The sequence below is a fragment of the Nycticebus coucang genome, chromosome 13, assembly GCF_027406575.1.
Source record: "Nycticebus coucang isolate mNycCou1 chromosome 13, mNycCou1.pri, whole genome shotgun sequence".
NCBI lineage: Eukaryota > Metazoa > Chordata > Mammalia > Primates > Lorisidae > Nycticebus > Nycticebus coucang.
The window spans coordinates 56,316,725-56,330,712 of NC_069792.1; the positions used below are offsets into that span (position 1 = coordinate 56,316,725).

Here is a 13,988-nt window from a genome sequence, read left to right on the forward strand (position 1 = left end):
ATGGATGTGGAGGAAAGGGCACACTTCTACACTGCTGGTGGGAATGCCCACTAATATGTTCCTTCTGGAAGGATGTTTGGAGAACACTTAGAGACCTAAAAGTAGACCTGCCATTTGATCCTATAATTCCTTTACTAGGTTTATATCCAGAAGACCAAAAGTCACAATATAACAAAGACATCTGTACCAGAATGTTGATTGCAGCCCAATTCATAATTACTAAGTCATGGAAGAAACCCAAGTGCCCATCGACCCACGAATGGACTAGCAAATTGTGGTACATGTATACCATGGAATACTACACAGCCTTAAAGAAAGATGGAGATGGGCGGCGCCTGTGGCTTAAGGAGTAGGGTGCCAGTCCCATATGCCAGAGGTGGCAGGTTCAAACCTAGCCCCGGCCAAAAAAAAAAGAAAGATGGAGACTTTACCTCTTTCATGTTTACATGGATGGAGCTGGAACATATTCTTCTTAGCAAAGTATCTCAGGAATGGAAGAAAAAGTATCCAATGTACTCAGCCCTACTATGAAGCTAAATTATAGCTTTCACATGAAGACTATAACCCAACTATAGCACAAGACTATGGGGAAAGGGCCAAGGAAGGGGAAGGGAGGGGGGAGGTTTTGGTGGAGGGAGGGTAATGGTGGGGCCACATCTATGGTGCATCTTAGAATGGGTACAGGCAATTGCACTAATGTACACAGCTATGATTTAACAATAAAAAAAAAAAAAGAAAAAAAAATCACGTGTGTGAGGTAACGCACATGCAATTAGCTCAATTTAGCCATTCCACAATGTACAGGGTGTCCCAAAAGTTGCAACAGGAAAGTAACAATAGAATTCTTGGACCATGTTTGCCAGGAGTGGGAGGGAAGACTTCCTATGTGTGTAGAAAGAGGCGGCCAACACGTAGAGAATATTTTGTCAATATTTCATAAAATTTTAGTAATAAATATTTTGTAAATAAAGGTACACTTAGCTATAATTTCCCATTTTCCTATGTATGATAACTTTTGTGTATATATTTCAAAACAACACACTGTGCACAATAAATATATACCATCCTATTCAATTTAAAAAATCAACATAAATAAATAAAATCGGTTATGGTCTTCACTTGCCCTTTGCCCCTTCCTCATCCTTCTGTGCATGTGGTTGTCTGCTTGTTAGTTTACCTATACTAACCAATGACCTCACAGGGACAAGGATAGCACTGAGGTCATCCTGCAGCCCCAGTACTCAGCAGAGCACCTCGTATACAGTAGTCACTCCATATATGGTTAATAACAGAAAATGAATGTGTGCCTAGCACACAAAGTTCTTACTAGTTTGAGAAGCTTAATACATAAATGAAAGAAATACAAAATGCCAGAATATCTACAACCAAGCACCCCTGGGCAGGGCAAAGAAAGTAAAGAGAAAGTCATCTCCTGTGTAAGCTCCTGCCATGGGTCCCCTAACCTTCCCTACATCCTCCCTGTCCTCCTCGAGTCTGTAGCAGAGTGATCTTTTCTAAACAAAAATTGATTCAGACCCATTGCTCCTAGGACAAAACCTAAGTGCCTTAGAGTCAGGACCTTCCCTATTTTCTACAACCTCCTTCCTCGGTCCCTGCCACTGGCTCCGTCTTCCCCAGCTATGGGGCCTTCTGCCAGTCCTAGACCATACCCTGTCCTCTCCCTCGCAGGGCATCTGGCCCTGCTGTGCCTTCGCTGGGGTCTCTTTCCTCCCTTCCTCACCAAGTCAATTCCTTCGAACCTCTAACTCTCAACACATTTGCTGCCTCCTCAGTGCCTGATTTCCCTGACCAGAGAGGCCGAGGCCCCTGGTGACAGTGACACAGCAGGGCTGTGCAGAGATGCTGCGCACCCCAGCCAGTTCCTGCATTGGGGCCCTTTGCACTAATTTGGTACCAGATGAAAGAACAGAGAGACAACTTTCAGCCTCTCATCTGTAGAAGGGAAGGGTCCAGCATAACGCATTCATCCCTTGGCACCTATGGGCAATCATTCTAAGACCCCTACAGTTACCAAAACCTATGTATGCTGAAGGCCCTTATTATAAAATGGTGAACTATTGCCAAACAACCCACACACATCCTCCTGTGTACGTCAAATCATGTCTAGAGTACTTAAAATACCTAATACAATGTAAATGCTATGGAAATAGTTGTTATATGGTACTTTTGTGTTATTTTTGTTGTATCATTATTTTTTATGTTTTTGTGAATATTTTCAATCCTTAGTTGGTTGAATCTGCGGATGTGGAGGTTGCAGACAGAGCCAGCTGTAAGTGCCCCACAGTTAAGGGGAGACACTAGCCTCAGGAACCCTCTGCTACTTCCCTGATAGGTGGGTAGGGAAGGGGTCATGGAGATCCCAAGGGGCTAATCAAAGCATCCTTGGCCCACTCCAGAGCCAAGCAGCTTCCTGAGGGGATGTCTGGTAAAGAGCAGTACATTTTTCTCCTTCTCCTTTACACTTCCAGGATCATCTCTGTGCTCTTAACAGCTGAAGTCCCTTCCCTCACTTCCACCTGCAGCTCCGCTGCCCAGCCACCTAATGCCTTTCACAGCCATCTAACTGAACAACATGACCAATCATGCTTTGCTGATGGCCCAGGTCTGGGCTCAAAGGGCAGTGGTGAGGAAAGAGCAGGCCTCCTGCCAGACAGAGGCCATCCCAGCAATGACTCCAGAGAAGCCGCATCTCCAAATGCTTCAAGCAGAGAGCTTGCGGAACGGCCAGATGGCCATTCCCCTCCCCAGAGCCTGACTCCCTTTTCACTCTAGAGGAGAAGTGGAGCCTACAGGTATCAGGCTCCCCATGAGAGGGATGACTGAGGAAGTGCAATGAGAATGTCTTACAATACAATACTGAGGCCACCATCTCTCTGTTGACCTTAGCTCCGACATCATTTTTGATAATGAGATGGCCATGCCTCTATTTCATTTCCTGCTGTGTGGTAGATAAGGGAGTAAAAGTCCACCAAGACAGCATACGAAACTAGGAGCAAGCATAGCCCTTACCTGGAATATGATTTGACTTGATTCTTGGCCTTCAAAAATAGAAAATGTCATGGGTTTCAGGGGTCCACTAAACTTGCTCTCTTGGCCATATCCAGTTGTCTGTTAACAAAGAAAGATTAAGTTAGCATCTATTACAAATATGTCACTTATTGATTTTATTAGCGATTCCAAAACCAGTATATGAAACATCATAATTCTATCATGCCTCAAAACAATGTAAAATCTGGTCAACACACACAGAAAGAAATTTAATGTTTGTTGAAGCTCAACCATGTCAAAGTAGCTTGCTTGAGCTTTCATTGCTTCCTGTTTAACTATCAGAACAATCACTCTCTGAGAAGCACGTAAACACCCCTCTCAGGATGTTAGGTTAATGGCGCCACTCGGGTCTGAGCAAAGTTTCGGTCTTGCACAAGCCACTCCGCCTTCTGAATTCTACACAGTTTTACACCAGCTTCATAAAACACCTCTCTCCACTCCTATTACTTTAGGATGACATTCCTGGCAGCTTTCCAGCATTCTAGAGTTCACAATCATCTCAAGGACAACTGAATTTATAAGGATGAAAAAAAGAACACACAGATGTGTTTGGTACAAGGCTTGCCCAGCACATAGTCACACAGCAAATTTTAGGAAACATTGAATCTGAATTTGAACTGTTACTTTAAGAAAAGCTTCCTACTTTGACATTTGATTAGCTCTTTACATTCATTTAGAAAAATGACAGAAACACAAAATGTTTTCAAGACTCCTAATGTGAAAGCCAAGTGGCCTCTGCAGACACCCAAATCCAGGCTGGAACAGTAGTCAATGCAGCTGGGACGGGAGGAAGACTGGCTCACACTTGCTAAGGAGTGGGTGTGGTCTGACAGTAAGAATAGCTCACATTTCTCAGTTGCCGCATGTGGAGCTGTCTTAAATACATTTAATCCCGATGACAACCCTACTGTTAGTCTCATTTTATAGGTGATAAGACTAATACACAGAAAGGTTAAGTAACTTGCCCAGGGAGTGGCTAAAAGCAGGATTCAAACCTGTGACTCCAGAACCAGTACTTTCAGCGCCTTTGTACCAGTACCCACCACAGGGTACAAAAGCTGCCCACACAACCTGGCGGGGAAGCTGGCCACACTGGGGATGTGCATGAGAATGTGACCTCACTATCCCACCTCCAGAGAATAGGGCACATCACCACAGTCCTCACTACATCGGCACCTCTGAAGGGAGATAGATGTAGGCAGAGCAGAGCAGGTGACTGTAGGAAGGGACGGCTAGCCATACACCTGCCTCGGGGCGCCCTACAGGGACCAGGGATTGAGGGCCTCACACCCATGTTGGTCTTCATTCCTAGGAGGTTTTTGGGTCTCCCATTTGTGGTAGAAATCAGGGGTGGAGTAGGTTAGAATCAGAAGCATATGGTAAGCTAATGGTTTTTGGAGCTGGACAAATAACACCAAAAGAATCGTAAGAATTAGATACAAGGGAGAGAATTTGTTTTCCTCTTCATTAGGGCAAACAAGCACACTCTTGTCATGGAAACTGCTGTTCCCTGGAAGTAAGCCAAAGCAATCAGTATCCCAGTGATAGGGGCAAAGGTCTTATGCTGTACCCCTCAGAATGTTGAGTGTTACTAAGTTGGTACTAGTGTTGACTAAGCTGAGTCTGATAAATGAACAATGACAAATGTGAACACAGAGGGCTTTGAAACCTGGTCTTCTGTCCCTCAGAGCTATGGCAGTTCCATGGATTGGCTGCCCCAGACCCCTGCCAGCCCCTCTCCTTTGCTGCCTCCTAGCATAGAGCCTGGGAAGCCAAGTGGTCTCTTTCCCAGGCTCCCTTGCAGCTAGGAAGGTGGCTGAGGGACCCAGTTCTGGTTCATGAAGCAAGAGGGGAAGTCTGCTGGGGTTCTGGTCAGGATTTTGTTTTCCTAGTGAAAAAGGACAGATGTGGATAGCACTGTTCATCTCTGAGGTTCTTGCAGAGACAATGGACCTTGTGTCCGCAGCTGAGTCAGTCGTCATGAACCATGAAAGGACAAAGCAGCACAAAAGATGGGTGCACAAAGAGAAAGAAGCCCAAATCTGTGAAAATATCTAAACCTGCTAAACCTGCCCTGGATCGTCCACTTCAGGCTTTCATTATTTGAGAAAAATAAATCCCTATTTATTTAGAACGCTCTATAGTCAAACTTCCTGTTACTTGTAGCTAAAAGCATCCTTAACTTACATCAATTTTGCAGGCATATAACCCATTCCTTTCCTTTCTAAGTTTATCTTCCTTTGGAAGCTCTTCTTCCTTTCTGCCCCCTTTCCATGTGTTTTCCAGCTCCATTAACTCCTCTGGAAGACAGGCATAGGAACTGGGTACAGATGTCCAGATGCACCATGTTGGTCCAAGATGAGGGTGCTGTTCTCTGTGGAGCTACTGCTTAATATTGAACGGCCTTGTCAGCTTTGCACCCACATCAGCGAGCGCTCAGCCCTTCAATCACACCAGAGAAAACTATGTTAGCTAGGCAAACCCTTAAGCAGACAGGCTGGCTCACCTCTCAGGACAGGGGATTCAGGTTTCAGTTCCAGGGTTCAAAATAGCATCTTACTATCAGGGCAACAGATTTTTCTTCCTGCCCTTTAATGTGGTTATTGAGGCTATAAAGATTTCCAGATGCAGGTACACAGTGACTCATCAAGCCACGTCTCCAGAACTAGGAAGGATGGTGTGGGGGAAACTTGTGAAAAGACAAAGGGGTGGGTTTATGCAACAGTTAAAGGAAATAGCACCCACCTTCTTGCACAAAGAAGTGAAAGAAGAGAGGAGAATCATTTTTAGTGTCTCCCACGTGGCAGGGATTGGACTAAAAACTTTTCACATACATCATTTCCTCTGATCAATACTATCAAAGTACCTCCAGAGAAGTCCCACACAGAGGCAAAAGTGCTTACAGATAGTTGGTGCCACCTCGGGACTGGAGCCAGCACTGTTGGACCACCAAGCCGCGACGCTTACCCATGTCCCTACACCACTTTCCAGGCCAAATGACATATGCAGTTGCCAGGTCTGCCTGGCTGGTAGCCGCCATCAAGAGCTCGATGCAGATGGGGCTACTTAATAGAATCCTGAGATTTTCTTGTTTCCTAATGTCCCCGTAATCATGTATATAAATTCTACCCTGTTGCCAGCATTGTGCCAGGTGCTGAATCTGCACAGAGACTAAAACATAGTCCCTTCTTCATGGAGGTTAGGGGCCATGTGGGTGTAAACTCTGAATATTTAAAATACTATAGTCATGATAATAGGTAATATCTACTCAGCACTCGAAGTATGCTGGTTACCGATCCAAGCACTCTCTAAAGGCAGAGTGCTTTTATATTTAATTGCCACAATATCCTATAAGCCAAGTACTACTATTAACCCCAGTTTACAGGGCAGAAAACTGAGGTTCAAAGCTTAGGTAACTGACCCAGCTTCCTATCACAGACAAGTGGCACCACCAAATATGAAACCAGGGCTGACTTTACCCCCTTCCTGTGACATCATCAGCAAAGGACATTTGGGGAAAGAGGAAAAGGGGAGTCATGACATGGGGATGTTTGATCCAGCCAGGATTTACACACTCCTGGGATGAAGCGTTGAGCCCCAGCCTGTGAGGACACACGCTGCTCACAAAGTTCCTGCAGTTTACCCTGCAGAAGGAAGGCACAGGTAGTTTTACAAGTCTGACTCCCTTTCACTTTATAAGCATTGTGAACTGTGCGGGCTTCAGGGTTCAGGTCTCTCTGGGACTTGAAATTTGGTGTATTATTTTTCGGTTCCAAGAGAAAGGAAACAAGTTTTGAGGTATGAAGATCTAGAAGCTTCCTTCTCAAAAAAAATAGGTGCTTCCACATAATCTTGCTTCATAATCAACAACTTTGGGGGGAAAACTTTCACAAACCTCAGTAACTTCATGAGTAAAACAAGGATCGTCCCCACTACACACCCAAGATGAAGGGCTGGGACTCTCAAGCTCCCCAAACCTGTCAGTCAACAGGGTTAACTCCAAATCACTTATGAGAAAAAAAATACAGAGCAGAGCACAGTGAAAAATAGAGGAAATGGTTTTCTTGATCTTTTGGTGGTGATTTTTCATGGCCAAAGTAAAAAAATAAAAATAAAAAGTCAAGATTAAGAGACACAGGCCCAATACATGTATCTTTCCAGATCACCTGAGCTATACATGGGTAGATGGATTTGTCTTAAACCTTACCAAATAAGTAGCTAAGAGCTAAGGAGACGGGACATTCCCCAATTGAAGGTCAGACATATGATTTGTGGCCATTTCACTGAAAATATTACATTGGGACAAACTATGTGCCCATTCTAAATGACAATTTAATTTTGATAGGCCATCTTTTTCTCTGAGTAATGACGATTAGTTTTTCCCTAGTATGGGGTAGAAAGATGGCAGAAAGTATTCTAGCAAATTAATAGAGAAGAATGCCCTTTTCTCTTACCAAATAAAGTATAAGAAGACACAGAGAACAAAGATGACCTTGAGGCATCGTGGAATTCTTTATTCAAACTCCTGTGAATAAATCAAGAGATAAAGGTGATTGGTTTCAGGTCTGTTATTAACAGATTAACAAATCACATCTTTCCAACCAGTAAGAATCACTAGATGGTATCTATTTATAAACCTAGTAAAACAGGGCTCGATGCCTGTGGCTCAAGCAGCTAATGCACCAGCCACATACACTTAAGCTGGCAGGTTCGAATCCAGCCCGGGCCGGCCAAACAATGACAGCTGCAACCAAAAAATAGCCGGGCGTTGTGGCGGGCACCTATAGTCCCAGCTACTTGGGAGGCAGAGGCAGGATACTCGCTTGAGCCCAGGAGTTGGAAGTTGCTGTGAGCTATGATGTCACAGCACTCTACCCAGGGCGAGAGCTTGAGGCTCTGTCTCAAAAAAACAAACAAACAAAAAAAAACCCTAGTAAAACAGGATCCCTAAAGTTTCCTCTGTATGGAATAGCCTGGTCTTTCAGAACCTTCATGAGATCTCATCCACAGCAATGTACAAGTCATCTCGAAACAAGCTTGCTGTAATTCCATTTCTTTAACCCTTTCACTCTCTTCATTTAAGAGTCTTAAATATTCTTCATTTAAGAGGCTTAAATGATAAACATTCTTTTTTTTTTTTTTTAAGAGACAGAGTCTTACTTTATCACCCTTGGTAGAGTGCCATGGTGTCACAGCTCACGGCAACCTCCAACCCTGGGCTTAGGTGATTCTCTTGCCTCAGCCTCCCAAGTAGCTAAGACTATAGGTGCCCGCCACAACGCCCAGCTTTTTGTTGTTGCAGTTTGGCCAGGGCCAGGTTCGAACTCGCCACCCTCAGTATATGGGGTCAGTGCCCTACCCACCGAGCCACGGGTGCTGCCCCTTATTTTCATTCTTATATGGATGGGGAATATATGTTTTAACAAATTCCAGGATAGCTAGATACAAAAGTTTTCATGGTTCTGATTTAGAGCTGCAAATATATGAGATTCTTCAAGTGGAAAAAAAAAAAGAATTCTCAAAATCCTTCATTCAAAGACTTCACCAGCTGCCTGTTTGGTCTTCCAAATATTGTTATTACCTATGCAATATACCCTAAAAAAGGAAATGTATTTTTTTTATTTTGGGGGTTTGTTTTGTTTTTAGAAACAGTGTCTCATTCTGTCACTCACTCATCCTACCTTAGCCTCCCAAAGCACTGGGATTACAGATGTGAGCCACCATGTCCTGGCCAAAAATAAATGTATTTCTTATTACTCTGAAAGAAATCACATAAGAATCCAAATTCTGTCTTCATTCTCTTCAAAATTAGTTTTTTTTCCTCCTTAAAGATTCACATTTCACACAAATTATAACTTTCACCCTGAGACATGTCATAACTGCTCTGAAGATATAAGATAAATTTTCCACATGGCCTGGAAACCAGAATTGCTGCTTATCACAATATTGGACTGCCAAAACAACAATAACAACAACAACAACAAAAGTTCCCAAATAAAAAAATGTCTTCATTTCGCTAAAATTCTAATCATTTTATTATTTCCTGGTATTATGGATGATCCTATTTTACTTCATCTTTTTTTTCCCTAAAGTTTTTCTACCTTGAACATATGTCACAAAATAGCATCAGCATGGAAAAATGGCCACAACACTCTAGCTTGGGCAATAGAGTGACACTGTCTCAAAAAAAAAAAAAAAAAAGGAAAGAAAGAAAGAAAAGAAAAGAAAAATAATTAATCACTCTAGGTGCGCTGAGGCTCCGGCGAGGCCGCCTGGTAGATATGGCCTCGTCCTGTTTACCCCCGGTGACGCTAACGCTCAAGCAGTTCGTGAGAAGGCAACAAGTTCTCCTGCTCTACAGAAGGATTTTGCAGGCAATTAGGATACAATCCGGATGATGATTACTCAAGGCAACATGCAGCTCAAGGAGTTAGAAAAAACACTTGCTTTAGCAAAATCTTAACAATAGCATGCTCTGAAGGACTTTTAAAGTCTCCATGCATTTTGTTGAGTTTGGGCTCAATAACGGGCTCAACAGCCAAGTCTTGCTGTTTGTATTTGGAAAAGATATCAGAAGATGGAGCATGGTATGTAGTAGAGAGCAAAGGAAAGCACATCAAAACAATTGCCTTAGCCCTGGAAAACACCCTGAGTGTTGAAAATGTTTCTTGATAAGACAGCAGTTTTTTGTTTTGTTTTGTTTTGTTTTTGGCCGGGGCTGGGTTTGAACCCGCCACCTCCGGCCTATGGGGCCAGCGCTCTACCCCTTTGAGCCTCAGGCTCCACCCGTGACAGCAGTTTTTGAAAGAAGCAAAAAGCATTATAATAAATGGTCATTTAGCACATGAAAAGACACTCACCGTAGTTAATCATCAAGGAAATGAAAACCAAAACCACAATGAGATACCACTTCACATCCACTACAGTGGCTATAGTTAAGAAGGGCCAGGCGCAGTGGCTCACACCTGTAATCCTAGCACTCTGGGAGGCCAAGGCAGGTGGTTTGCAGGAGTTTGAGACCAGCCTGAGCAAGAGCGAGACCCCATCTCTACTAAAAAAAAAAAAGAAAAGAAAAACTAGCTGGATGTTGTGGCGGGCACCTGTGGTCCCAGCTACTGGGAAGGCTAAAAGACTGCTCGAGCCTAGGAGTTTGAGGTTGTTGTGAGCTGTGATGCCACAGACAGAGTGAGAGTCTGTCTCTAAAAAAAAAAGAAAAAAGTAATATTTTGGTTAAGAAATTGGAACTCTTATACATTGCTGGAGGAAATGTATTGGAAAAAATGGTGCAGCGATTTTGGAAAACAAACTCATTTCCTAAAAATTTAAACGTAGATTTGCCATTAGATTCAGTAATTCTATTTCTAGGTCTGTAACCATCATTTGACAATAAAAAGGAAATGAGGGGCTGATAGATGATACATATGGATGAACCTTGAAAACCTGTTAAGTGTAACATACACTTAAGTAAAAGGAGCCAATCATATCACAAATTGTATGATTCCATTTATATGATCGAGAATAAATAGAAAAATTAGTGGTTTTCTAAAGCTGTAAGTGGAATAAAGAGTAACTGCTAATGGGCATGGGGTTTCTTCTCAGGGTGATGAGAATATAGTACATTTAGATGGTGGTGGTGGTTGCACAACTATGAATGTACTCAAATCCATTGAATTGAACATTCTCAATGTATGGTATACAAATTATATCCCAATAAAGCTGTTTTTTTAAAAAACGAAAATATAGGACTGGGGATACACAGACCCCCAGAGATACCCTGGAACTTTCTCAGAAAATCTTTCTACACTGTCAGGGTAGTTGAGGTTTTTAAGATGTGTCATGGTTTGTACTTTTTTTTTTTTTTAAGAGACAGAGTCTCACTTTGTCGCCCTCGGTAGAGTGCTGTGGTGTTACAGCTCGCGGCAACCTCCAGCTCTTGGGCTTGGGCGATTCTCTTGCCTCAGCCTCCCGAGTAGCTGGGACCATGGACGCCCACCACAAAACCTGGCTATTTTTGTTGTTGTTGCAGTTTGGCCAGGGTTGAGTTTGAACCCGCCACCCTCAGTGTATGGAGCTGGTGCCCTACTCACTGAGCCACAGGCACTGCCCCAGATGTGTCATGGTTTGACAGAGGACTCTCCAAAAATTTAATTACTAGTAATGTGGATATTTATTGGAAAAAGAAGAAATAGAAGCTTAAGGAAGACATTGATGCATGTACCAAACAGAAGAGGGAAGATTTTAGGCAACTTATGAATGAAAATTTTGTGATTACCTTAACATCCATGTGAAAAGAAAAAAAATGATTAAGAAAGATCCTCAGCATAATTGGTTCTCCTCAGTGACAGGTAAAAAGAAAGAGAATTTGAAGAATACATGAGAGAAATCCATCACAACCAAAGATGACTTCAGGGCACTTTTGAAAGAGACCAAATTTATAACATATTTCATTTAGTGAAAGCTGTGGAAGATGCTGGGATTGGCATACTGAAGTTGACTTCATCAACAGAGCTAAGAAGCTAATCTAAGAATCTATCCAGCGCCTGAAAGATGTAGACAGAACTTTGCAGAATGATAAATAGTATCCAGTACTGGACTATGTGCCAGAAGAGAGGCAGTAATGGGTGGTGGAATATGCTGATGACTTAGATTGCCAGGGTCCACCCCCTCCTCCCAGAGCCTACCAGATTAATGCTGAGTACTTTTCCATGAGGGAAGTCTTCTAATTCAAAATGCTTGGATGAGCCAATCTTCAGATTTTTGTGTGCATCAATCTATTGCAAAATGATCTAACAGGAGAAACTTTGAAAATGTTTTTCTTTGTGTGACATGATATAGTATAGGCTGTCTCTAGTAACTCTGAAATCTTTATTTCAGAATATTATAAGGGTACACACATTTGAGTTACATAATTTGTTTTTATACATTTTAAGTTAAAGTTACAAGTGTGCCCTTCACCCAGAATGTGTGCTTTGTACCAGTTAGGTGTGAATCCAATCCCTCTACCCAACATGCACATACACACACTTGATTCCCTTTGAGTTTTATGGGCACAAAAATGTTGATTGACTAGTTCTGATTTAGTATTGAGCACGTGTTTGTTTTTGATTCTGTGATACTTAGAAAAATGGTCCCAGTTCCATTTGTAGGTTGTTACAAAAGAAACTAGCTCACCATTAAATCTAAAATCTAAAAATAAAATAAATAAAAAATTACTCTAAAATTTAGATCAGTGATTTTCTTTTTTTTTTTTTATTGTTGGGGATTCATTGAGGGTACAATAAGCCAGGTTACACTGATTGCAATTGTTAGGCAAAGTCCCTCTTGCAATCATGTCTTGCCCCCAGTAAAGTGTGACACACACCAAGGTCCCACCCCCCTCCCTCCATCCCTCTTTCTGCTTTTCCTCCCCCTGCCCATAACCTTAATTGTCATTAATTGTCCTCATATCAAAATTGAGTACATAGGATTCATGCTTCTCCATTCTTGTGATGCTTTACTAAGAATAATGTCTTCCACGTCCATCCAGGTTAATACGAAGGATGTAAAGTCTCCATTTTTTTTAATGGCTGAATAGTATTCCATGGTATACATATACCACAGCTTGTTAATCCATTCCTGGGTTGGTGGGCATTTAGGCTGTTTCCACATTTTGGCGATTGTAAATTGAGCTGCAATAAACAGTCTAGTACAAGTGTCCTTATGATAAAAGGATTTTTTTCCTTCTGGGTAGATGCCCAGTAATGGGATTGTAGGATCAAATGGGAGGTCTAGCTTGAGTGCTTTGAGGTTTCTCCATACTTCCTTCCAGAAAGGTTGTACTAGTTTGCAGTCCCACCAGCAGTGTAAAAGTGTTCCCTTCTCTCCACATCCATGCCAGCATCTGCAGTTTTGAGATTTTGTGATGTGGGCCCTTCTCACTGGGGTTAGATGATATCTCAGGGTTGTTTTGATTTGCATTTCTCTAATATATAGAGATGATGAACATTTTTTCATGTGTTTGTTAGCCATTCGTCTGTCATCTTTGGAGAAGGTTCTATTCATGTCTCTTGCCCATTGATATATGGGATTGTTGGCTTTTTTCATGTGGATTAATTTGAGTTCTCTATAGATCCTAGTTATCAAGCTTTTGTTAGATCAGTGATTTTCAGGTGTGCCATGAAAATTTTTGAAGATTATTAATTAAATTATTTTCAAAAGACGTTTAAAGCACTATATATATATATATATTCTTTTTTTAATCAATATAATTTATGCCACAGAAAGTTCAAGTGTGCCATGAGATAAAAAAGATTGAAAAACACTGATTTAGATGCTGAAAATGTTAAATACCTTACATTTGGCTAGCTTATATTCCAACTTTAAGAAGGTGGAAATACTGTGCCATTTCAGCCTCACCAATGAGGGACAAAGAAAGAATGGGCATTTATTAAGCACTGCCTAGGAGGTGGATTTGTGGAAAGGTCTTTAAAAAGAATCACAGGGTGGTGTAGCCGGTGGGCTCTGCACTGGAGAGCCTGGACTGGAAACCCATATCTGCTCCCTACCATCTGTGTGGCCATGGTTGCACAACTTCATCGCTCAATGCCTTGGTTTCCCCAGACAGAAAATACATAGAAACTGCTCAAATTAGTGTGGGCTCCTACGATTTTCTCAGACATAATGAGTTAGGAACTGTTCTTCTCATTTGATAGATGAGGAAATTGAGGTTCAAAGTCAAACATTTTGCCTAGAGACACATGGCTAAGAAAGGACATCGCCTCACCTCTGCAGGTCTGTTGACCCTACCTAGTGTGATAGCTACAAGGACAAAGATGCAGGAATAGAGACAGATAGAGACGTAGAAAGGTACAAATGACATATATATATATAGTTCACACACGCTATATAAATTAAGCAACTTGCCCTGAGGTTTCACAGCT

The 13,988-nt window shown here is 42.1% G+C and overlaps 1 protein-coding gene and 1 pseudogene across 6 annotated transcripts in view; one reads left to right on the plus strand and one right to left on the minus strand.

The window, feature by feature from the left end:
* CDH17 (cadherin 17) overlaps positions 1 to 13,988 on the minus strand; it is a 114,562-nt gene that overhangs the window by 68,437 nt on the left and 32,137 nt on the right. For all 6 annotated transcript variants that reach the window (XM_053559005.1, XM_053559001.1, XM_053559004.1 and 3 more), the window contains 2 exons: positions 7,524 to 7,594; positions 3,031 to 3,129 (listed from right to left, as the gene is read on the minus strand). In XM_053559005.1, coding sequence (XP_053414980.1) covers positions 3,031 to 3,129; positions 7,524 to 7,571 — 147 coding nt within the window. In that variant the 5' untranslated portion in view covers positions 7,572 to 7,594. The remainder of the gene's footprint in view (positions 1 to 3,030; positions 3,130 to 7,523; positions 7,595 to 13,988) is intronic.
* Positions 9,351 to 9,912, plus strand: LOC128563598 (LYR motif-containing protein 2-like; annotated as a pseudogene).